Source organism: Aquila chrysaetos, chromosome 11 (assembly GCF_900496995.4).
Source record: "Aquila chrysaetos chrysaetos chromosome 11, bAquChr1.4, whole genome shotgun sequence".
Taxonomy (NCBI): domain Eukaryota; kingdom Metazoa; phylum Chordata; class Aves; order Accipitriformes; family Accipitridae; genus Aquila; species Aquila chrysaetos.
The window spans coordinates 16,102,497-16,127,959 of record NC_044014.1 but is presented as its reverse complement, the minus strand read 5'-3'; the positions used below and the strand labels follow the sequence as shown (position 1 = coordinate 16,127,959).

General features: G+C 40.4%; 1 protein-coding gene across 6 annotated transcripts in view; it reads left to right on the top strand.

The window, feature by feature from the left end:
* ARMH3 (armadillo like helical domain containing 3) overlaps positions 1–25,463 on the top strand; it is a 130,220-nt gene that overhangs the window by 62,974 nt on the left and 41,783 nt on the right. The window contains exon 23 of one of the 6 annotated variants that reach the window (XR_005933577.1): positions 21,205–21,239. The exons of 4 other annotated variants lie outside the window; for them this stretch is intronic. Coding sequence is in view for 1 of the 2 variants with exons in the window: in XM_041127420.1 (XP_040983354.1) it covers positions 7,179–7,230 (52 nt within the window). In the remaining variant the exon portion in view is untranslated. Of the gene's footprint in view, positions 1–7,178; positions 7,246–21,204; positions 21,240–25,463 lie in introns of those variants that run through there. One more of the 6 variants, XM_041127420.1, reaches the window with a different exon arrangement.

Here is a 25,463-nt window from a genome sequence, read left to right as displayed (position 1 = left end):
GTTGCAGGTCATGCAGCAGAAGGACAAGAGGATAATTCTTCGAGGACTGCCTTGAGCCTTCCAAGGTCTGAAGTTTTCTGCAGTCTGTTTGGAAAGACCATTTTGTCCTGGCCTGTTGGCTGCCCCACTTCTGTGGCAATGGCTGTAGGAGGACTTAATACTAGGGCCACATGTTTTCTTCTGGTGTTGGACCGGGAGTGCAAACTGGAGCCTTGTGCACACATGCTTGTGGCTCTGTGTTGCAGAGTCATGGAGATGTTGCAAGCCCAAATCAACAAAGAGAAAAGGGAGAGAGGATGCTTGAGAGGAATAAACCTTTTAGGGCTTTCAGGCTGATGGCTTTATTAGAGAAACACAGTATGTTAATGAATGACAATATTATAATCAGATGTAATTATTTCATGCATTGATAAGGATGTGCTGGTTTGAACCTGGCTTAGCTCCCCATTGTCTGGATTGCCTGTTTGTTTATGCCCCTTTGATTACCCCTTAGAGTGGTCTTAGTGTACTGTTTCTTGTTTGGATGCCTTTGCCATGAAGGGAATGAGTTTAGAGAAATCCACCTCGCGTTGGATTTTTCCCTCAGCTTGTTCCATCGTTCTGGAAAGTTTTTATGCGCAACAATTACCTGGTTTGGTTTATATCTTTATCTCATTACAACAGCTATTTAAAAATAAATAAATAAAAATTGTCATTTCCTTATCCTAAGGCTTTTGGTGGGAAAGACTACAAATGTAAAAACATCTGTGTGTGCATGCATGTGGTGGGCTTTAACAAGTGTCTTAAATCCTAGTGTACAATCTTACATGTATTTCTGCCAGGAGAGGAGTGGTGAGTTGTTTACGACTTTTCAAGGCTGCAATGCATTTGTGTTACAGGAGTAACTGTTGGGGAGAGACATAAAACAGTCCTGCTTGTACCCCACGGTGCTGGATTGGCAAGGTCATCTGATTAATTGCTTTAATACAGAGTCAGGATGAGTAATACCTAGAGAATCTTTGACATGTTCTTGTTTAAACTCAGCTGCAGAGAGATCCCACTTTGTGTATCCTATTATGGTATTACCTGTACTTTTTAGTTGGACCGTATTCTCCACTAGGCAGTCTGATTGTGTTTTGTTGTTGCTGATTGTCTGATTTTTCTAGTCCTTACTCCAGGGAAAAGAGCAGTCACGAATGTTTTGAGTATTGAGAGATGGGGAGGCTATCGCTAGCTTCTCTCCATACCTCTCCTTTTTACAGACAATTCATAATTTCTGTCCAACCTAAAGAAAATGAAAATTTGAAGACAGAATAATAATAGCCTTATCTGGCTAGAATCTTGCATACCATACTGGCATGAGTGATGCCTATTGCTATGCTATCCCATAATAGTGATTATAACTTCTATCTGTGGATTTGTCTCTGTGGTTTACATAAATAATTGAGACATGATGGACTGCAAGATACAGCTGCAGCGCTGATGGGGTTGAAATAAGAAGCTGCAGCAGTTAGTGGTTTGAAAACTCACCTTCTCACCTATGAGGAAATAAGCACATTTTGAGACAAGTAATTTTTTTTAAGCTAATGAGCCTCTTTAAGATAACACTGTGCAGGTTTGCATTTAATGAGAATTTTATTAATGCAGGGTTCAAAGGGGCATCTTCTGATTGCTTACTCAGTGAGGAAGGTGGCAGCTGAATCCCTGCATTCTTTTAATAGACTTTCTCCTGATCAGAATTTTTTCAAGGTGAATAAATAGATTAACTCAATGATTAATAGACTGAGTTTCCCCATTCTCTGAAATTCAGTCCCATCATCATTTTAAAAATAATTTTATTTTTCTCACTGAAACACTTTTAACAAGCAGAGAGTAAGTCTGTAGTATGGAACTAGGTGGTAGGATTTTTTTTTTTTTTTAAAGTGTGTTTTATGTGCTGTTGTAGCATATGCTGCAATCCTCGCTTGGGTACTTTTATTCACTCTTCCATCTTGCAGCTACCTTTGTTACACATAAGCCACCCTGTGTGATATTCTTTCTTTGTACAGGAGGTGCTGCTTCTCCCAAGGCTGCTTTTGGAGTTGTAAAGGAGAGATTGGGGATTTGGGAGGAGCATTTAAAGCATCACATGGATGTGTATAAAATGGTTATGCTTGCTGCCAGTCTGGGCAGGAGCACTCCAAAGGAGCATTTACAATTTTACTCATGTGAAAGAAGGCCAAATTGGGCTGTGCTTGTTTGTTGTAGGCTGCTTGGCATCCCTGCTCTGAAGCTAGAGCTCATGTTAAATTATGAGCACTCCACAGAACTGCACTTATTGAAAACCTTGACAGAGGAGGAGGTTCTGTTCAGATATTTGTTAGAAAGTGGGCAGCTGCAAGCAGTCCACATAGTACCTTCAGTGTTGTTCTGCTTTACAGCAAGGAATTTAGCATCTGTTCATGGGAAGAGAAAAGCTAAACACTGCTGATCTAGTCATGTCGTAATGGATGGCTGTAGCATTTATGCAGGATACATGAAAGGGGACCTGCTGATAGATAAGTGCTTCTGTATGGAGTGGAGGCCTAGGGATTACAGTCAGCTGAGACTGTGTTATGTATATAAAAATATGGGTTTTTTACACACACTTCCCTCCTTCCCTCTCCCTCTCTGTACAGACTTAACGGACACACACACACGTGTTTCTTGCCAATACGAGTAAGAGAATGAAAAAGGGAGGGCAAGCTTAAAGCCTGTTTATGAAAATAAGCGGTCAAGGAAAAAAAAATCTATGTGCATGTATGTGAAATATGGATATCTGTGTGTATATTATATGTATATGCATATATATGAATGCGTGTATCCATATATGGATATCTGTGTATATATAAATACATACACGTATTCACACACATGCATATACTTACAAATATAGATATATATTTATAAAACACACACACAAACACCTTCCCTTTGACAATGGGCTAATCTAAAGCCATAATTTCCAAGCTGAAAAAGCTAAGCCACTTGCTTGTTTCCAACTTCTCTGAGATGAACTCTGAGTGTTGGCTAAGGATGCTCAGGTGTTACTCCTTCCAGCAGTAGCTGCCAGCAGCAGTGTTGCACTGGGTGCGTACGTAACCCCCCCGGGACTGACAGACTGTGCAGAACTGCTCGGCTTGGGCTGCCCAGCGCTGAGCAGCAGAGGGTGCTCAGGCATGCAGCTTAGCCCAGCATGATCTGGAGTTTGTTCCCTATAATTCTTAAACCCACTTGTGAGGGCTACAGCTGGTGGAATAGCAGCTCCATTGAATTGTTCACTGGGTTGTCTTTAATGGTAATGACCTCTGACATGCTGTCACTACTAATCAGTCTGACTGAGCTCAGATCACAGGCTAATACAAGACAGTCAACAATTACTAAAAAGCAACAAAACCCAAAGAGAAACTCATAAATGTATTTTATTGGTACTTTAAAATCCTAACATACTTTTGCCAAGATTAAGGATCAAATTGTTCCTAAAATGCTGTAAGAAGACTTCCAAGCTTTATGCACCTAAGTCATTTGAAGAATTAGTTCATCACAGTTTTCGAGCGGTAGCCTGAAAAAATTATGATGCTGAAAAACTGAAAGTGGATTCTAGATAAGGATTCTGGCTTGGTTCTAGATCTTTTCTAGTGACCTGTAATCACTTCACTCCTCATTGAAGGAACTGATGCCATGAAAAGCCAAAATCAGGACTCAATGGTCGGAAGACTGTTAAGCAGGTATCCTTCATTGCAGCGCTGCACACACAGGGGATCTCTCCTCCTATTGTGTGCACCTGGTCAGGTTAATTGCATAGTTTATATACAGGTTCTATATATGTAGTCATTAGATTTCCAAGAAAAGTTTTACATATTCCGTAATTCATTATCATACGCAAATGTCTCTCACGCAAGCGTATTCGAGGTCTCTGGTGGTTTTCAGGGGTCCTCTGGTGGTCTTCTGTAGTCTTCCTCATTTGTCCGCTGTTTGACCCTTCTCGGATGATTCTGAACAGTCTGATCTTTTACATGTTTTGATACATCTTATCCTAAAGAATGCTGGTTAGTGCCTCTGTTATCTATGTCTACATTAATGACGCAGTTCTCCAGACACTGCAAGGCCATCTGAAAGCAGTTTTTTCTTTGGTATCTTATAGATTGTACAGCGTACAGAACTCTTATCTACTACTGGTCAGCAAATAATTGGGTAAAGAAATAGAAATAGCAAGACCGTTGTGTTCAGAAAAACTTCTTGTATCAGAACAAAGTTAGTAGACCCTTCTTGTCATTTCATGTGTTTCTTGTTGCATCCTTTTCTTGTTGCATAGGGACACTGGCACAGCAGAACATTTCCTGAAATACCACAGTGGTTATAGTGGAGCTTGGTTACTCAGAGTTCATTTGCTACCACTGCTTGTTTTTCACTTGACCTTGCAGTATTCTGGTAGGGAAAGTTCATTTGCTAGGAGTAACAAATTTCGATGTGCATGGATTCTGGCGTTAGCTGGCACCTGAACAGAGGAAGCAGGTGGATTGAAAGGGAAAGACCACTTCCAGGCTATTGTGACCAGCAACATACTAACAGAAGAATAAAAAAGAAAGAAAGAAGCACTCCTGTCTCAGGTTGCATTGTTTCATCTTTTTATGGCACTCTACCCATGCTGCCAGTATTTTTATTAATGTTTAGGGTTTTTCTCTAGTTGTGTAACTTTAGCGTTTCATTTCTTTTATATTATCTGATTTCTTCTTGAGGCAGCGGTGTTAGTTTTCAGTTATTGCTCTTTATTTACTAGCTGATTCATCTTGGTGTGCTTCTCATACAGAGCTGTGGCCAACTTCATTCTGCTATAATTTTCCTTCATTCTTTCTCATTCATGCAGTGGCTTAATCAAATGTTGTCTCTGCCGCTGGCCCAAGTCCAGAGAGCAAATGTGTTAGTTGAGTGGTGTTGTATAGACCAGTTACACTCATGCTGCAGCGTGGTTCAGCAAGTCAGGTGCATCCCAGGTCACCTTTCTTCTTTCTGCCAGTAACTTCCCTTCCCAGGCAGCAGTGACTGAAATGGGCTCTGACAATGTCAAGCCTGTTTTCTATTTAATATTTTTTTTTTTTTTTCAGTAGGTTTTGGGGAGGATTAATTTCTTAAGTTTTTTTTTTTTTTTTTTTTTTTTTTTTTTGTGGTGACTTAAGGTTTCTAGAGCTGATGCTGATTTTGAGAAAAGCTGTTTGTATGGCAAAGAAATGCCTCTATCTGAGATGCCATAGCCACAGCTTGCTTGCTTCAATGCACTTGAAAGTCATGCTGCAGGGATCACTTTCTCTCTGAAATTTCATCCTCAAAGTAAGCAATGCTTTTTGGATTGGGATGGGGATGAACTTCAAGTGATTTACTCCCAGGATGGTAGCCTTGCTTAACTGACTTTCTTAGCTGCTTTCCAATGTCTGTAATTGTGTCAGCCACTTTCATCTCCTTTCCTCATGTCACAAAGTCAACAGGTTGGCCTTTTAAGAGGGAACTTGCAGAAGGATCCACTTCTGTATTTCAGCTGCTCTGTAAGGATTGCTGTAGAGGTGAGGCATCTGTTCAAGGGAGAATTGTTTGATGGGCAGAAAGGAAACTCGTCTGCAGCACAGCTGCTGTTTGGCAATCTCTTCCTAAGTTGAGCGAGTATCTTAGTTCATGTGATTCTCATAAGGTGAACTTCTCAGTGCAAAGTTTACCCACTTGTGAACCTTTGTCATCTTGACCATTTTGTTGGAAACGTTTCTTCCTTGAGATATGAAAGTTTTGGAAAGTTAGCCAGGATCTGTAGGCTACTTAGCAAAGTTTGCTGAGAAATGTTACCTCCATTACTGAGGTATTGCAATCCAGATTTCATTTACTCTGTATCAAATGCAACTGCCCTGTGAATAGGGGAATTCCTGTCTGCGGATTTCATTTACTGGATTCATGAGTGCAGATTGTGGGCTTACAAAATGGAGTTAGTTAAGCTGCTAGCAGTTTTTTCTTGAAAGCTGTGTATTCAGCTTTGGAAGTATAATGTTTGGTGCATAGTTTCAGCTTTTGTCTTAGTAAATTCAGGGTCTGGAGCTTTGGGAGAACAGTCAGTAGAGGAGAAAAGTGCAAGAGACTTCTCAGTGCGATTGTGGTCTCCTGTTTGATTTATCTGAGTGACTGCACTGCCTGATCTGAAGAAGGGTGGCACCAGGCAAGAAATTCTTTCTTGTTTTGCTTGCCAAATACCTTTCTCTGTAGAAACATAAAAATAGTGGAGAATATATGTTAGCATTGGGAGTGGGTTTGGTTTATTTCAGAAGTGGATATAATATTTATTGGTCAGAAGTTATTTTTCTGAGTCGTTTGCAGATATTTTGGTCTTGAATCCCCTTGCTGGGCACAGCCAAGTTATGTATGAGCCTCAGTAATATGTAAAGCATGTGCTGCAAAGCTAGGATGCAGTCTTGTAAACATCTCAGGGGTTTTGTTGCGGCACAAAATCCAAAAAGGTCTGCAGTTTTCTCGCTTTGAATGGTTGTATTGTTTCATCCTGTTTATGAGAACAATCTTAATTATTTCTCTGGTACTGTGGCTGGCCTGAGTTCAATTCCTAATTGATAGATTTCAACCTTACAGTTGACATCTTTGTTGGTGGCTCTAATGCAGCCAGGAAGCAACCAGATTCTCTTGGCCCCAAGAACTACCCCTACTGGAACATGATTGAAGCACAGTTTGAAACAGCTGTTTATAGCTTGTCGAAACTTTGCCCATGCTGTTTTTATTCTTTGGGTAAATATAAGGGACTCTGATCTCCACTGGTCTCAAATCTAGCTTTCAAGATTTCCTTTAATGGAGAGAGAACATTAAGTGGCTTTCTTCATAACCCAAACAATGTAAAAATCATTGTGAGCTTAAATAACACCTTTACCCCTTGAAAAATGATGTAGTATAATGCTGTTTTGCTCTTTTCTGTTTAAAAGAAATCTGTTGCTCACAGCAGCAGCCAGAATTATTATTCCCTCTGAAAGTCTGGGCTGTGGGATGTGTGTGTACTTAAAAAAAAAAAAAAAAAAAAAAAAAAAGCTTCTAAAAAATCCAGTAACGTGTGTTTCTTATTATCTTATACTAGTGGGGGGCCTAAAATTTGGTTTTGTTCTAGAAATGTAAATGCCCTATTCTCTTAATTCTTCCTTTAGCACTAAATTGACAAAGTACCTGCTCATTAAGTACATCTGCTCATTAAGGTAATGAAGTACCTACCTTATCTTGAACTGAAAGCAAGGATAATACATTGTTAGCATGACTGCAGAGCTGCAGTTCGTTTGAAGATTGCACCAGAATCTGGAGCTCAGTTCCCAGGGAACTGTGAGAGGAGGGCATCTTGTTTTTAAGACTTTGTTCATTAAAAGAAACATGCATCCTAGCTTTCAAAGTTAAGATGCTTGTTTTTTAGGAGCTCTTCCCATCAAAGGCAGAGAAGGTTGTCTCACCCTACCAGCACAGGGGCTAGCTTCACAACTGTCAGTAAATACCAGTTAGTATAGCCAAGGCAAAGGTGAAAGTAGAATGCTGCCTTGAAGAAAAAAAAGGGAGCTTGAGTTATCTTTTTTTCTTTTTCTTCCAAAATGTGAAAATATTTTAGGCTGTAATATATATGTGCCCAGGTAGAGACTGTAAGATACATCAGAGCTTCAGGTGGTCTGAATTAAATTGGCTGTTTGGGAATCCCAGAATGCAACCTTTTGTTATTACCATTTCTAGTCCTTAAATTTTTTTCTAACTCTCATAGCTGTAAGAATAATTCAGAAAACGATGGCGTAATGCTTCTGAAGTACAATTTCTCCTTTAGCTTTGAGGTCAGGTTCTGTTGCCCGTCTCAAGGGATGCTAACTGTGAAGGTTTGGCAGTCAGAAACACCTGTGTGCTTGGCTGCTTCTCAGCAATCAAAGGCAACCTGATTAAGGTAACAGTGATCTCGTGAAGAATTCATCTGTGACAGGTTTCTGATATCTGTGACAGATTCTGATATCTCATGCTGGTAAGGGTTTGGTTGAAGGCAGTTACTCTGGCAAAACTGCCCCAGTGTGCTTCGTCAGCCTGTGCTTCTGCAGTCACCTGGAGCAGGTATAAACTGACAGTGTTGGTGAGCAGGAGGATTCACCTGCCATTCATTCCTGCCGTCTCTTCTGTGGGGTGCAGCCTGCATTGTGCAGCTGCATATAAAGGAGGAGACTGGGGACCTGACCCAGGATAAAACTGTCTAGGCAGGAAAAAAAAAGAACAAACCAGTGTGTTTTGGCCTGGGTCAGTTCTCGAGCCTGGTTCATCGCATACAGATAGGCGAGCAGTAGTGTCAGCCCTGTAGAGGGTGTGCGTACAAGCAGCTCAGCGTTGGGGACAACAGGACAGTCTCTCTAGCAGCATTGACTTCTTACACCAGTTTTAGGCTAATACGCTGCGAAGTGTTCTTTAAGTTTGTCTGCTGTCATCAGTTCACTGATGTGACTCTGCAGGGCTCTAAGCACATGTTCTCTTGCTTGTGCTGGTACAGTGCAGGGCAGTTTTTGCAAACTGTTCTTGCCATTAAGACAGGTATCAACATAACCATTGCCTAAAGTTTCAGTTTGGGTGCTGGGCTTGAGACAATACTTCCATGAGCACAAAATGTGAGAACTTGGGTGCTACTCGGAAAGGGATCTTGAGTAGGAGATCACTGATGCATTGAAGGCATCTCACTGCAGTGGACTCCTGTTTGGTAGGATATAAGAACATGGTTTCAAATGTGTCTTCTTTTGAGGATGGCTGAAAGTGGAATGACCTTAAAAGCTCCCTGGCAATCGTTTTGCCTGACTTTGCTAGAAGACTTTGAAAGCCCAAAAGCTTTTTCATGTTGCTGCTTTAGTGATTAATTAGGTCATCACTTTGTGTGTTAATTACAGTGACATTTTTCTTCTCATTAGTTGGATTATGGAAAGTTTTTGAGTCTGTGTGGGATGCGAAGTAATGCAACCTTTGTGGCCAAGGGAAAGATGATTTCAAACTTTAGAACACTGAATTTCAATGATGGCTTTGGGTACTGTGAAAAAATGCTTCTATCCACTATAGAAAACGTAGCTGGTAAGTGCTTGAGGGCAGGATAAATGCCTTTTATTCTAAACAAACTTGTGATGTTGTGCACACTTTGGGTAAGGAATTTTAAACTGGATCCTTCTTCCAGAATGTTGTGTGTTATGTTAATTAATGTAAAGCTCTTGCTGCTGACAGAGGGGTGTCAATATGGTACACTTTATATAATGTCCTTCATGGGGTGTCTGAACAGGCTTAACAGGGAGCCTCTTAAGCAGGGCAGTGTATATGAACAAAGGCCAATTGTTTTTACTTATACTTTTATAATTATTTAACGTCGTCCTTGTAATTTTGCAGCACTGTTTGTTTGCTTTGGAATCTGAGCTTGACATTAACTTTTTATGGACATTTGAGATGAGTTTGTCTGAGGCAGACATTCCCTTCTAAACTCAGAGAGCAATAGGTCTACCATATGTTGTTCTTGATTCCTTTGTTCATTAGTGTTTGCTTTGAGGCTAGCCCATGTGTGTTATCTTGAGCCTTGCTGAAGGAGCAGACAGTGCAGTTCTCACTGGATAGCACCTGTTTTTCTTCCTTGTTTGGTGACTTCCACTTTCAGCATAAACTACTGTCAGAAAAGAAGCGCCACAAAACAAGACTGCTCCAAGATCTTAAGTCTGGCCAGGAAATAAGTCAGACTGTAGTTAGGGAGGTTCTTTCCAAATTCTTCTCAACATGGGTGATCCAATACTGGAACAGATTGCTCAGGGAGGTTGTGCAATCTCCATCCTTGGAGTTACTCAGATCTTGCCTGAACACAGCTGTGAGCAAACTGGCCTAACTGGCCCTATGCTGTGTATAAAGGTGGACCCCATAACCTCCAAAGGTCCTTTCCAACCTAACCCATTTGATTTTAGAGAGCAGTCTCTTCACTGCGTGGTCAAATGGAAAAAGAAGCAAGAAAGCTTGTTTTCTTTCAGTGTACTGTGCTATATGTTGACTCTGGGTCCAACTGCTAAAGATGCTGAGTAGAGAGCACTTACTTAAATCAGTGGGAGCTTGCAGTGCTTGGTATCTATTTTCTTTCTCTGAAAGATCAGTAAAGGGTAAAAACTAGAGAACTCAACAGTATGTGTTGCTGCAGATACCTAGTGTTGTCTGCTGTCTGTGAACTTACCAGTAAATTGGATCCTGCTGATGAGATCCAACTATGCAACTCAGTCATTTGTGAGAAGAAACTATTCTCAGTATGATTAATGCTGTGGTTGATGACGGGGACAGAAAGCGCTTCTTTGAATAATGCCTATAATGGCATATTCCCCTGTGTGTATGTTTAACGGAAGAGTCTATGGTTATATGAAATTGAGGGCATTTAAGAGGCAGTTAATGACAAGTGAAAATGATAGCTAGGGTAGATTAATTGTTAAATGAATTGTGCCTGCACTTGCTGTCATTGTAATGTGGTATCGGTCTAATTGTAAGTATGATGTTATATAGCAGGAAGGCATCAGGAAACAATACTGTGCACTTAGGTTCAGGTCAGAGGAGTTTAAAGGCTTAGCCATCAGGAGTTTTTCTCAAGTGTAGCCATCTTTTTGTTGTGTGGGTTTTTTTTGTTTTTTTTTTTTTTCCTCTGGAGTACCAAAATCTGTATTTTGATTAATTTTGCTTTTGTAAGCTTTTCCCCATGTGTTGTTTTTTTTTTTTTGACAGTGTAGTAAAGCAGTATTTTCTCATAATCAGTTTAATACGAGTTTTGTTTTAACTGGTTTTGGAATGGGACGATAGTAACTGAACTTGGTCTGGAACATAGCTCATGGATTTTTTTTTTTTTTTTTTTTTTTTTTCATTGCACTTTATCTCCAGGACTATTTATTTAACTTTGATTTGGCATGGGGCTACTTTACATTCATGCCTTCAATCTGAGTGAAGCATAAGGGAAATTATCAGGATGGAAGAAGACTGAAAGCAGCCAGGCATAGGTCTCATCCTGTCATTACTCTGAAGAAATCTGTCTTTTGAATTGATTCAGAGTGACAGTGGGGCAGGAAGGCACTGGCAGAAGCTGTATGTCTCTAGCAAGCTTTTTGTCACACATGGGCCATAGCCTCACTTGAGCTGAGTGAATTTTGTGTGGTTTCTAGACGAAGTGAAATGTTGCCACATATCTTTTGGTAAAGTTTAGTGGTCCCTGTTAAGACTTAAGATGCACTGAATGGTTCTTAGGGGCCTTTTTTTTCTGTCTGATAACACTTTTTTATTTTTTAAAGCATTTGCTGTGTTTGGAGGGGAATCAGTTTGGGCCCAAGGACACCTAGAGGATGTGAGCTTTGATTGCTGTCAGCCTGCTAATCTTCATGATCCAAACTGTGCACTCAAGCAGAGGAACAGTAATGCCTGCTACACACACAGTAAGATAGGAAAATACTCAACAGAAAGCCTTTCCTAGGAAGAGAGGAGGCCTTCAAATTCATCTTCTAGAAGGATAAACTTAGATGGGGATAGGTGCAGACACAGGCAACAAGAATCATGATTTCTTTCCGAAGGACACTTGCTGCATGCTTTGCTTGATGCAGCAAAGTGAAAACTAGTGGTTACTAGTGTAGTGGGGAACACAAGTGATGTAGAACAGCTTCTGAAGCTAAAGGGCAGTTTTTAATGTGAACAAATGGGCAGGGAGTATCATGAATAAATAAAAGTTGGAAGTGAAAGGAATTCTAACGTTAAAAGCACTGAGGGTCTGGGGCAGTCTTGTGATCAGTTAGAACGATGCAATCTAAACTATCTAATTCCGTTTAAAACTAGTCAGGGAAGGATTGTCTTGTAGCTGAGAATATGAGAGGATGGAGGGAGCCCGAATCCCAGACTTGCACCAGGAGGAGCCCAGGTAAGAGATGCCTGCTGAGGTTCTCAATGAGCAAGGGTTGATTTTTTTTTTTTTTTTTTTTTTTTAAATTCCCCCCACCTCCATTAGTAATGTTATCAGCTCCAGGACATTACAAAGATGGGTCAGATCAGGTTGGTCAGTGGATTAGGACATGATTCGAATAGTCTGGTAAATACCATTGTAGTGTTTTCTAAAGTACGCTTTAAAAACTTGTAGCTCCTTTTTGTAAGTTATTTGCTTCCTGCATCAATGATTCAGAACCTATTAGTGTTAATAGGCTAGCTGGTTCCAAAAGACTGATGCCACTCCCTCCTGTCAGTCAGGGATCACTTCTCCACTAAAGGAAGACAGTAAATGTCTTCTGTAAAATTCAGGGGCTGGCTAACAAATTGGAGTTTAGAATACATTACAGATGATGAATGTGATCTCCTTAAAGGGAAATCTATTCGTTTGACTTAGTGCTCTTACGATTAATTGCTTGCCAGATTAAATTGCTCCATAAAACGCATGCTACTTTATTCGATCTCTTCATGATGAGATTAGCTAGGCCATGCTGGTTCTTTGTATGTTAATTACAACGGTATTTTCTTCTTCAATTTAATTATTAAATTGTTTAGCACAGCATGCTTTCTCCTAGCCTCAGGAAAGATGTCTGTATTTTTCTTTTGACCACCGTTTCATAATCTTACTGCCCTTTTTCCAGAAGGGGTTTCCTTTATAGAAGTATCACACAGTGTAGAGGATACATGCAGAGATTTTTCTGTGTTTTGTTTGGTGTGCTGCTGCAACACAGGAATGGTACTAACCTTGCACAGGTTCACCCTGCGGCAGTCTAAGGTGAGGAATGAGGAATGTCTGAACTGAAGCTGTGGAGGCAAATTTCCAGAGTTGCCACCCAAACAGGAATTTATCTGCGTACTGAAGCTCAGCTTTGTGCTTCTGTTGGAAAGTGTAAAGCTCACCAAGTGGGCACGATGTTTGCTTTTTGTCTCACCTGAAAAATCAATGCTAGAGCAGTTCGGTATTCTCTATGTTGCCTGCAGTTTCAGAGCAGATTTGGAGGGAAGAACCACATGTGCTTTCCTCATTCTTGGAGGTGTTCTCTGTACTCACTGATCATACCCAAGACTTCCCCCTCGCCCGCCCCCCCCCCCCCAAACCTACAAAATATAAATACAAGAAGGTGAACAGCACCTGAATTATGGTAACAGCCTAAAATTATTGAAGGAGGCCAACAGTAAATAATTCAAGGAAAATTTAAGAAAAAAGCTGGTTTAAGTTCTCATTATAAAACTTGCCCCAGCCTTTAAGATATTAGTTCATTCTCCCTTCATCAGTCAGGGACCCGACTACATGTGCAACTACCCCCCCACCCCCCCCCCCATGCACAAAATCAACCCTATCCTTTTGCAACACTAAGCCTGGGATTTGCAGGTAACCTAATATTCCCACAGCAATGTTACAGTGGCTCTATTGTAAAGTTGTTGGTTTTCTTTTTTTTTTCTTTTTTTTAACTGTTTATGCTGCTATACCACTCCAGATGAAATATTTAATATGTACTAACTAAACTGTTAGTTGTGGTGTTTAAAAACATTCAAGCCTCTGGTTCTAAAGTGGAGGTTATCTCTTACCCATCTATAATATTATTTTTTTTATTTGCTTCTCAACCCCTCTCCCTCAGTAAATAGTGTATTGTCTTCTATTGGAATTGATTCCCAAAGGCAAGGCAAGTTTTTGTATTAATTAACCTAGTCTTTCATTTTCTGTGTATCCAGAGCATAGAAAATGCAAAAAGGTGTAGCAGAGCTAGGAAAGTTTCAGAAAGGGCAGCAAGCATGACTGAAGGTATGGAACTAGATGTGTTAAGAAGAGCATTTATATACACGACAAGTCTTCAGGTTGGAAGAGAGATGGCAGAGAATACACAAGAGTTTGTAAAAAATATTAAATGTCATAGAGTAGATGAAGAGGAGCTACAAGAGGGTGCATCAGAAGATCAGATAAGCTCAAACCAAAGAGATACTGCTCCGTGCAAAACTTAGTTACGCTGTGGAATACCTAAAAGGTTATGTGAATTTAAATCAATGATTATACAAATTAATGGAGGAAAATTCCATCATGGCTTACTGGTCATACAGGTATCACCTCTGCCTCACATATCATCTTGAACTGCATGTGGCTGAAGTAAGAGTTGTTTCTGGGGCAGTATCATTTTATTCTTGTCTGCTTTTATACCACTACCTCAGCTCCCATTTCTAGACACTTTCGAAGTCGGGACACTGAGCTGGCCTTTGCGACCTGACTCAGTTTGGCAATTTTTAATGTTTACATAAATTTTATCTGTCAGCAGCTTCTCAGGAATCAGCTATTTGCTTCAAAGCCTTTACCAAGGGTAAGGCAACATGCCAGCATCCCCATCCCACTGCTTTCAGGACTGAAGCATTACGTTTTACTTAAAATCACCCATCTGGGTCATGCATGTGGTTTAAGTCTGTCACTACTTTCAAGTTGAGAAGGCTGAAATCCCATGTTAGGTGTCTGTAAGGGTTCATTGTTACATATGCAGGAGTCTCTTACCAACGTTTTGACCCGCATCAGCTTTGCATAGAGAAGAGAAGGCCTCCAAGCCTTTCTGTGGCTTTCTGCTGCTGCTTGTGTGTGCAGGGGAAATATTGTCCTTGATAATTTAGAAGAGAGATGTCTGAGGAAGACAACTATACTGTACTATGAGCTGGTCTCCTGTCTAGCAGCCTTTTGCTCTTTTCTGGGAGTGGCAGAGAAGTGTGTAATTTTCTGGAGCGCTGGTGGAGAGAAGAGTGGAATGATTAACCATGGAAGGTTTTTCTTCCCTCGTGATTTTACTTTAGAATTTCAGTCATTTTCTTCACTGGCCCTTTTTCCTCCAGGAAGAACTCATGGAGAGCTGTCAGGATCATGAACTCATAAATCTCATGAAAGTAAAACCTGTGCCAGCTGAGCAAGGCATGATTTTAATTAAGTCTAACAGGAATTTTTGTCTTTTTTTTTTTTTTTTTTTCTCTTGCTTGCTAGCCCTGATTCAAATATAATGGTTGGGAAGAAAGGTCTTCATAAGTTCAGTAGCCTATTGTTTGTCAGCTGAAGAAGACTGAGTTGGTGGGACCATCTGAGACTTCTTTGATTTAAAAAAAATAAAAAATTAAAGGCCCTAGGGTTTTTTTATTTGGTTAAGGGGACAAATCCTTTTACTGAGCCTTTGTAGAGCAAGGAATTGAACAGGGACATAATCCGTTTTTTCTGTTGCAGGTTACTGTTCTAAAGGAAGTTCATGTTGGATAATTTATCATTCATTCCTTTTTCCTTCTGGCTACTGCAGATTCCCATACACTGCTCTATAAATAGATGTTTAAAAGGTTCTTTTGCCAAAATCTCTGAAGACGAACTTCGATTTCACTAAATCCAAAAAGCCCTGTCGTCAATTCTCAGTGCACAAGTTAGATGGGTTAGGAGAACAAACGGATCAGGGTGGGAGATCTCTGCTGTAAGTGCCTCAAATAACGATCTGCTCTTTGTGAAGAGCATTTATCTATGAAGACCAGCCAAGGTGAATTAAAAGAGCATTATCTGGAAACAGGCAGATGTGAAGCCATATATCTTACCGTCGCCTGCCGTCCCACACTGGCCCAGCTGTGGGCTGTGTCTGTATGGAGGTGGGGAGGGTCTTTCCCTCACTGAGGAACTACGGCTTTGTGGCTCCAGCTGGTTCTCCTGCTCAGCGCTGGTCTTGCAGGCCAGTTCTGCCCCTCTGTCTGTGCTGCCTACAACAAGCACCAACACAGTGGAGGCTGAGAAGCATCTCCTTTGGAGTACACTGCTGACCTGACTGAGTGCCAAACTGAATTTGCCTCCCATCCGTTTCTTCCCCAGTCCATGGTGCCTCTGACAGGGAAAGCCATCTGTGTTACAGCCTTTTTATCTTAGCTCAGGGAAGGAAGTGAAACAGAGCTATCATATTGCTTGCAGTCTGATGTTACGAAGTGGTTTACGTTACCTATGGCATGCAAACTTAGCCCTGACTGTTTAACCTCTAAATGAGGCAGGTGCAGTATTCATTGAAAGGCTGGGTGCCGAGGGTGCCTCTAATTCTTGCCTTTCTAAGCAGACCTTTCCTTCTGTGTTACCAGTTATTCAGCTGAAAGAGTTTGCTTGGTGTGGAACGATGCTGCTGTGGAACCCTACTAAGGCCCCATCTGCTAAGAGCTTGTATTGATTTGTGTCTTAGTTTATAAAAGCCTTCAATCCTCCTTGTGTAAATGCCATAAATAATGTAGATGTACTAGATGAAATGTGCTGTAGAAACATCCCAGAAATCATTTTGGTCTGGGTTGAACTGAGCTAATCTAATCATGGTTAGGAGTCTCAATAGCTGTGAAGCAAGAAGTATATTGTCTTATTCTAGCTTAATGTATTAGTCAATACACAGGGGTAGGAAGATAGGTATTTGAAAGTAGTAATCAACTTTATAAAACAAGAGCTTTTAATGTTAGAATATTACAAAACTTCATCTGAAACTAGTTGTAAATCATATATATACACATAGTGGAAGTACAGTAAAATCCAGTCCTGCGCCTGTGATTTATCTGCATAATCCTCACATTTGTATGCCTCTTTGTCAGAAGGACTGCAGTGCTTCAGAGGCTATATGTATATATACTAAATAAATCATTTTGCCGGCTCATAGAAAACAGCCATTTTGTGCTAGCAACATTGCAGAATGCATTTTAGTAGGGGACATTGATAAATAATTTGTCCTTTTGAGATTCCATGGGCTTTAGGGCACCAAAATGTATTTCAGGTTGGACTAGGTCCAGATTGTATGAGAACTCCTTGGCAGTCTTGTAGAAAGTATATGGGAGTTTTAGAGGTGACCTGTTTTTAGAAATTTAATTGGCTTTTTGCTCTATTTTATGTCAGTGATGTGTAAAGAAAGCAAAAAGGTAGAGGGATGTGGTATTTGTTAGATTGCTTTGTTAGAAATATCCAGCATATCAAGGCTGATTTTTTTTCTTCAAAGTGGTCTGTGGTCATGGCAGCTTGGGTTCTTCTCTGCATTGGAGAGATCAACTGATGGACAGTGGTTCCTGCAGAGGAGAATGTATTTGTATGCTCATAAATTCATTCTAATCAATGTTTCCCTGGCAGTTACTTGATGTTAGTTACCACAGTTGCAAGATGAAGAATGTGTTTACATGCTATTAGTATTGTTAATTGAAGGGGAAACATAGATACAGCCTATTTTCAGAGCTGAGACTTGTCTTCCTGTCGCTTTTCTGCACTTGATGGCCCCAAAACTGCTGATATGATCAAATGGCACATTGCGGACTACAGCTATAAGACAATTTCAGAACTCACTAGTTCTGCTTCAAGTCGTTTAGCCTCAAGCACTTTGTCTTGGCTAAAGCAGACAAACCATATGAATCACGTTGCCCATCAGCAGAGAGTTTTTAGGGATTTGGGGTCATATGTCAGCACTCATTACCAAAGGAACTCCAGGTGCCCAGGGTAACTTAGAGAGCTCTTGAACGTCAGCGCAGGGGGAGACTTCAGAAGTTGTTGAGCTTGCTGCTGGTCAGACTTGGCTTTAAATTTTCCCTGTTGGTTCTCCAAGTATTGTTTGCTGACATGCATACGTTACAGCTCATCTGCATGATTGAAAAACTTGTGACATTAGAGAGAAGAGGTATTTAAGAACCTTTGTATGTTAGTTTTATAGCAGAGATTACTGAAGTTCTATGGACATGTAAAACTCATAGTGTTGCTTTTGGAGCTAGTAGTGTGCATCGATAACAATGCTGCAGATTCCGAGAATAAGTGATGTGACAAAGCACTTGTGTCATGGAGCATCCCCAGAAGGCAACGATGTCAAGGGTGTACTTCCTTAGGTGATAAGTATGAAAATAGTGCTACATGGTAAGTTTTTCAGTGATCAGAAAGGACATAAGAATTTCTGATAAATTTTGCAAGTTACTGGAAGACTGGCAGAAGGTTAAATCATGAAGTAGATGAGGCAGTGTGATCTGAATTGCTTTTTAACCTGTCAGGCAGTGCAGTTCATGAAAAAGCAAGTGCCAGTCTGCAAAAGGGGGCTGTATCTTGAAAAGCAGTGACTCAAGAAGCATTGACTGGCAGCTTTAGTCTAGGTCTCTCATGAAATGTAGAGCTAAAAAGGTTTATTTGACCCTTGAAATATTAGCAGGAGCAGGAAAGTGATTTTATGATCATATATATTTTGCAATTTTGTCTGGTGTCTGTTTCAAAAAGTATATTGAAAAATTGGAGAAAGGACAGAGAAGCCTCAGTTATGAGAGGCTAGTAAAAATGCTTTCAAGATTTCAGTATCTTAATCTCTTTAAAACAAAACCTGAGGTATGTTCTTTAGAGTGTTTGAGCACCTTTGAGAAGACAAAATGCCAAAACAGAAAAGGAACGTAAGGCTAGACACTGAAACCAAATTGAAACTCCAAATTAGGTACCCATTTTTTAATAGGTAATTAACCACTGTAGTAAATGACAGAAGGGATCGGTTTTCTTCCCTTCTTCGTATCTGAAAAGAATACCTTTGTGAAAGATGCTCTAGCTAGCTACTGGCATGAGACTGCATAGTGCAAGGATAATGTTGAAAAATGCAACAGCCTGTGATATACAGAAGTTCAGATAAGGTGATCTACTGACTTGTTTTGTGAATCAGTTAAAGACTGGATCAAAGATCTCATTTTGCTTTTAAAACATAATGAATTCACTCTGGATTCCTGTGCTTCAGGCTTGTATTTTTGCATTGAGAGAGTTCTCCTCCTGTACACCAGCCTTAGAACTACTGAAATTTATCCGTACAGCTATTAAACAGAAGGGCTGTTCTGAGACTTATTTTGAGGAGTTGTTGCTTTTAAGACCACAAGACAGAGGCGAGATTGACGAAGATGTTAGTGGCCTGCAAGCTTTTCATTTTTTCTGCAGTTTGCAGTCACCACGATGGCTATGCTCAATGAGCATGGGCCGGGATGGAGGACTGTGCCACAAGGAAGCGTGGAGAAATCACTCACTAGCTTAACCTCCTGGTAAAAATATCATGTTTGTAATTTATATTTTCAGCTATACATGTTCCAGTTTTTATATGGGAGCAGGGATTTTGCCCATTGTGTTTCAGAATGGCAAGAGTTTTATACTAAGTTGTAATAGCAAAAAAAACCTAGAGTGCTTCAGAGACTTCAGAGAGTCTATTTTTTTAAAGTCTATTTCTTACTTAAAAAATAAGTTTTTACTGAATGAGTTTCGCTCAGCCTTCCATGTTTGGTCATGGAATTAATGGACAGGAGCAGTAAATAATGCTGGGAATTGGCCTCAAACCCAGAGAAGGGTTAAATTTGCTGTTTATTTCAGCAAAGTCTCTCTCTCCTTTTTTTTTTTTTTTTTTTTTTTTCCCCGAAAGTGCATAGATGTAGAGTGTTATTGTAGTGTTGGTGTTCTTAAACACTGTGATCTTGAGGATGCTTGAGTCTTTAGGTCATGATGTCGAGACACCCTTTGACACAAGAGGTCCTGCTTACGAGCTTCAGAGTCTGCAGCCCGGCACTCCTAAGAGGCCTTCATGCATGCAGGCACTCTGTAATTTGAACATGACTGGCACTTCCTATAGCAACGCTTCACGTGTAAAGGTAGGGCAGGAACTGAATCTTAATGATGCCCACCATCAGGAAAAAGTAAACTGTGCTGAACTCTGCCCCAGCTGAGCAGGCTGTGGTGAATCCTAACTCCTGCTAGAGCTGGAAGAGAACATGACCTTTTAGCAGCTGTCTGGCTACAGTTTCCCTGAAATGGCTAAAAACTCTTAAAAGTGATGGTATGATTGATGATATGTTAAAAACCATTTAAGGAAACAGGAAAGGCAGTCAATACTTGATGTGGTTCTATTACTGGGTCATGAAGAGGTGGTCTGAGGGAGGATTTAAGAAAGCCTAGTACAGCGTGTTTTGGAGCTTTCATTAGCTGTCCCAACATGTAGCTGCAGGGAATCTGCAGGTTGGTCTTTGCTCTTTTCATGCCGCCTCTTAATTCTGCCTGTTGAATAATGGCAGAGGTGTTTTGGGGCAGTAAGTCATTAAGGTTTGTTGACACTCAGGTTTGCCATTGCTATTCAGGAGGTTAAGCACTCTGTTTGCTCTTGCTCTCCTGTGCCACTTGCCTTGAGGTGAGAGGTTCTTTGTTTCTCTGCTGGCTCTCCCTGTTCATCACTATGCAGAATGAAGCTTTAGAAGTCGCCTGAATATTAATTTTTCAGGCTGAGAATTGTGGGAAGTAAAGGTCAGGGAAAGTACATTGGCTCCCATTAAGGCAGAATGGTGAACATGCTGAGCGATGAACAGGCTTGCCAGCCTAGGATAATACGCCCCAAACTTCGTCCTGCTGTCAGCACCTCTGGCCTCCTGCCAGGGGCCTATGGCCACATTTATCTTGCAGTGATTTTTGTACAGAGCAGTTTTATGTCTCCTCCCATGCAGAGATGCAGCATCTGAAGGCTTAGAGATCCGTAGGTCCTGAACTGAGCTTCCTGCTCTGTGGCAAGAGGAGCCCTGCTAGAAAGGGAAAATGAACAGTTAGTCCTGAGCACCTAGTGAGTCTGCTGTATGAATACATGCACTGTGCAATGAAATACTCTGTGCTGGAGCTAGTGGGTTTATTTTAGAGATAGTTTGGAAAGAACTTGGATATAGCCGTTTTCCAGTGGAAGGCTGAAATCAAAACACTTTTCAATATTTGCCAATTCTTGTTTTGAAATTAATCCTTACCTCAATTTTTTTAATACTTGGATGCTTTCAACATGAAAATTTGATTTTATCACAATTTTTCTCCCAAATCTTGTATTTCAAAGTTGAACTGAAATACTGAATTTTGTCCAAACAAAGTTTTTGATCAATTCAAATTAAAGATAAATATGAAATTTTAATGGAGAGGTTAAAGATCATACAGTTTCATTTGGAATTTGAAATATAGCTAGACTTCTAAAGTTGAAATCCTTTATAAGAAAGGGATCTTCAACTCTGTTCTAATTTTGATCGTCTTTCCTGTTGAGTATCACAATGTAGTTTGTCTGTGAAGCCAAATATAGTTCTGCCCTTTAGATAGCATTCAGGTTTCGTCTGGTTTTTTTTTCTCCTTTTTTGCTTTTTGTGGTTTGTTGTTTTTTCTTTTTTTTTCCGGAGAGGGATTTATGCAGTTTTCTCTTTTTCGTATAGCAAGTGTGTTGCCAAGCCTTGGCGCTCTCAAACTGGTAAGTGTCGTTGCTCATTAGCATCAAATGCCACAGTCCATATCACTTTTGCTGTGTCGCTCAGCTAGCACGTGTTGGCTGTTAAAGCAGCAATTAATCCCTTTGATACTGAATGGGTTCTGTAATCATCTGACCTGTTACTTAATATAATAATCAAAATTCTTTAATGACTTGCATGGTTTAATTCCTTTAGGAATCTTGACAGAGACAAGGAAATTTTGCCATGCAAGCTAACTTACACAGCACTAGAGAGCTGATGGTGAGGAATGCTTTTTAAATATAGTCAGGAAAATGATGACTTAAGTGCAGTGTGGGTGAAGGGAGAACAGGGTTTGGTAGGTGAATAATAAGCAGCCTGATTGCTTTATGTTGCACTAACAGGTTTTCTGCTGCAAGTTTGACTAGTATTTTTGGAGCGAGATTTTTACAGCGTTTTACCTGGCAATAAATGCTGTATCAGTTAGGCTAGAGCAGTGTTTGAGCTGGGTTAAATTGTCAGAAATTTTTAAGTATGTGCCTATCAATAGCAAGTAATTACGCATATGCTCAGAACGAATGCTAGCCAAGGTAACAGAAGCCATGCAAATTTTTTTCCTCTTTAAATGTGGGGGATCTGCAGTATCACTCACAGAAACGTGCAGTAATTATTGGCAGTGTAAAACTTTGTAATAGTGACCTGTGTGTGTGCTGAATGCCTTTTTTGTAAGATATACTTGTTCTTCCGTATTTCCCAAAATGCTTAAATTGAGCAGCTTTCCCTTCATAGTGTATGGCAGCACTGTTATCTCAAACATTTCTAGTGCTGAGATGATATTGTTAACACTGGTTCAGAAGCAACACCAGGGAAAAGATCCTGGCCCCTTGCACGCAGACGGAAGAGTGGTGAGGTGCGGCAGGAAGAGGAATCTGCCTGCTGCAGTGAGTGGACCAGGAAAGAAGTGTTGCCTTCAGTCTTTGAATGGAAGAGCTAAAAGGAACTGAGGAAAAATCAAGTATCTTAACACAAGTAGTCAGCACTGGATTTTTTTGCCAATGCAAGTGTAATAGTAAAATGAGAATTCAAGATTTCAGTGGCTTTTTAATGCTTGGAACCTTTTGGTGTTCACTAAAGCAATTCTGAATCACATAGAGTTTATAGGAATTAATGCAACTCAGTGTGGCAACTTCCTTTTTGGTGTTAGTTATTTTGCAAATAGGAAGAGCACATTTGGCTCTTGACATTGTTTGCTTGTTTTTTCCTGCATTTTGTTTGTTTGCAGTTTGATTGTGGGTAACATTTTTTTAATGTGGCCACAGTTTTGGTTGCTGAACTTGGGAAGTTGTGCAGTCTTCCCCATCTGCTGAGTGTCTACAAACTTCGTCAGCGACAACTGAATACATGCTTTGTGTTAAGAGAAAGGGAAGGGAGGTGATAAAACACAGTCTGGGTTGCACAACTCAGAGGTTGGCTCAAGGTCTGGAAGGTTTAATTGGAGGTGCTGGTTTAAGAATTGTGCAACTTAAGCTTCACAAAGAAGTTAGCTTGAACTGTCCAAAGCTATTGCCCTGTTAGAACCAATGTACCTCTCCAGTGTGTAGTTGTGTATTAGCTATTATAAGGAAAAAGCAGAGGCAAACCTTTAACTCTCTTTTCATAGAGAAAAGTTCAGACGTCCTTACTGCTTGCAGATCCTCTGCCACCTGTTTTATATCACATGTAACTGATTAAAAAACATGTGGCTTTTTTTTGCGTTATGTTTTTGTAAGAGCCTTGAAAAACACTTTAAAGCGTAAAAGCATAAAAGACATATCAGTAACAGAATGCAGTAGGAGTTGGGCTTATTCTTTGACTTGCTTGATAGGAAAACATCAGCGATAAACTTTGAAATGTTTGGTGCTCCACTGTTTCTTAAATTGGAGAACCATACTTTACTTTGAAATAGAAAATGCACTTCACTGGCCTTGCTTTCAGTAACATCCATACTAAGAACAGAGCAGAAAAAAATAAATGTAGGTATAAATTACAAAACCAAAGCTTTGAGGGGGAGGTGAGCACAGGTGTATGTCAGGTATGACGGTGGGCGAGAGGGCACTGTGAGTATTTGAAAAGAAAATAACTTTCTCCTCCTCTGCGTGACATGGGAAAGTCTGTCCCCAAAGATTTGTCCTTCGACAGCCAATTCAGCTGTATGGGTTTTGTCAACATCTGACTGAAATTTGGTGCATGGTAAGGATGTGCAAAATAAAAGTAAAAACTAAAAAAACCCAACCCCATTGAAGTGATTCTGAAAATCCTTGGTGTAGGCAGGTGATTAAAAAAGTTGCCGCTTGTCAGTCAGGCTGTGATGAGTTGACCGCCAGTTCTCCTTTTGTCCTCACTGTTGTCTGATGAACTATGAGTGTATGCGCACAGGCTAGCTTGAAGTATAGCATTTTATTCTGCAGTCACAATGGATTTAATACCTGCCTGTTTTCAGTAACTTAGATGATAACTTGTTCAATAAATCACTTGCTTCTGATCATCACCCCTTAGATATTGAAAGTAGAGATCCCAATAGAAAGTAGATAAACTACAGATCCTCCAGTGTTTCAGACATGAAATAAATATCATGAGTACCATTCATTCAGCTGAAATGGTGTTTGGCTCTACAGCTTTCCTTGGCATTGAAAACCAACTTCATCTTGTCCAAATGATGTGTGATGACACCTTTATTGAGGACGTGGTATTCACTCAGGGGGTGTGTGGGGTGTCATCAGAGTCCATGCTTTAGTCTTGGTCCTGGATTTTGGAAGGCAAGGCATTGCTTTAGTCACTTCCACCGGGCATTTATCAACAAATGTGATTCTCATTTGCACCTGTCTGATGAGAAAATGTCGTGAGGTTTGCAGCATCTTGTGTTTTGAGAGGATTGGACTGTAAATAATGGGTTTCGGTTGGCATGGTAGCTGGTAGTGTCTGAAAGGTGAAGATTGTGAACTCCTTCAGATTTACATGGCTGTGCAGGTACAGCTGTAGCTGGCAGTTGGTGTAATTAAGTTAATTAAACATCATTGTGGGACTCAACTTCATTTCCTTTGCGAAGTAGGTTTGACTGTAGTTGTTTCTTGCTTAGGCAATGTTCCTTCCCCCCTCTCCCTTAGTGTCATTTAATATCCAGCTACTTCACGACTAGATCGTATTGCTCTAACCCTTTACTCGCTCAATCCAGACAAATGCTGATGCTTCAGTGCCTTCCTTTCCCTCTGGGACTTTTGTCACAGGCACAGTTTTTACTGTGAGTTGGTAGAATAAGGGTGTGTTATGTGACCTAAAGAGAGAGGTTTCTGTCTTGCTGCCAGTCTGCAAACAGGGTGTTCAGGGCCTCATGCAATACCTGCTGGCTCGCACCTGACAAAATGGGGTAATAAGAGTCATTTCTGCACACTCTAGATAATAGGGGGTTGATGGCAAGTGTTATTAAGTTAATTAGACTAGCAGCCATACTCATTGCTTTTCTCAGACAGCTTTAAAATGTCCCAGTGGGATGGTTTATAAACTTTTTAAATTTCACTCTTTGCTTGGTATGTTTAGAAGCTGGTGTGTGCAGTCCAGATGGCATTCTGCACTAAATGCAACATCCAATAAGCTAGACTTTCTGCTTTCCTTAAAGTTAAACATCCTATGATAAAATACTAAGATACTAATGGGCATAAAAGTAATTTAAAATATTTCAGGTTTTGATCCTGTTTGAAGTTTTGCAATGTCTTGGGTCTCAGAAGGCTTGGATGGCAGTCCGTAATGTGAATTATGAAGCAATGGGTAGACGCTGACCTCTTTTAGTGCTTGCAGAGAATAAATACCTGCCAAAAGTTCTTTACTTCAGGTCCTAACCAGAGAGGGGGGCTCTGCAAACCTGTCTGGTAAACCATTGTCAAAAGCCTTCCCTCCCACCCACCTTGTCTTGGTTTTTTTTTTTCACCTGGATTAGCTGTTTCCTCATACCTTGTTGTTTGTTTTGGAGAGCAGGTTGCCCTGTACATGAGGGAGTTAAAAGTAGTTGTAGCTGAAGGGCTGTATTTGGTGCTGAGGCAGTGTTTTATGACACATTTCGTTGCTCTAAAACACCTGGCTACTAGACAATATTGTGCTGTTTACATCAACGGGTGCTTAGATACTAAAAGAACGACAGCCTGTTTGGTCTGTGGACTATATTTTCTGCTTGTTTGGCACATCTGAAGAACTTTGTCTGGACAAATGAATATATA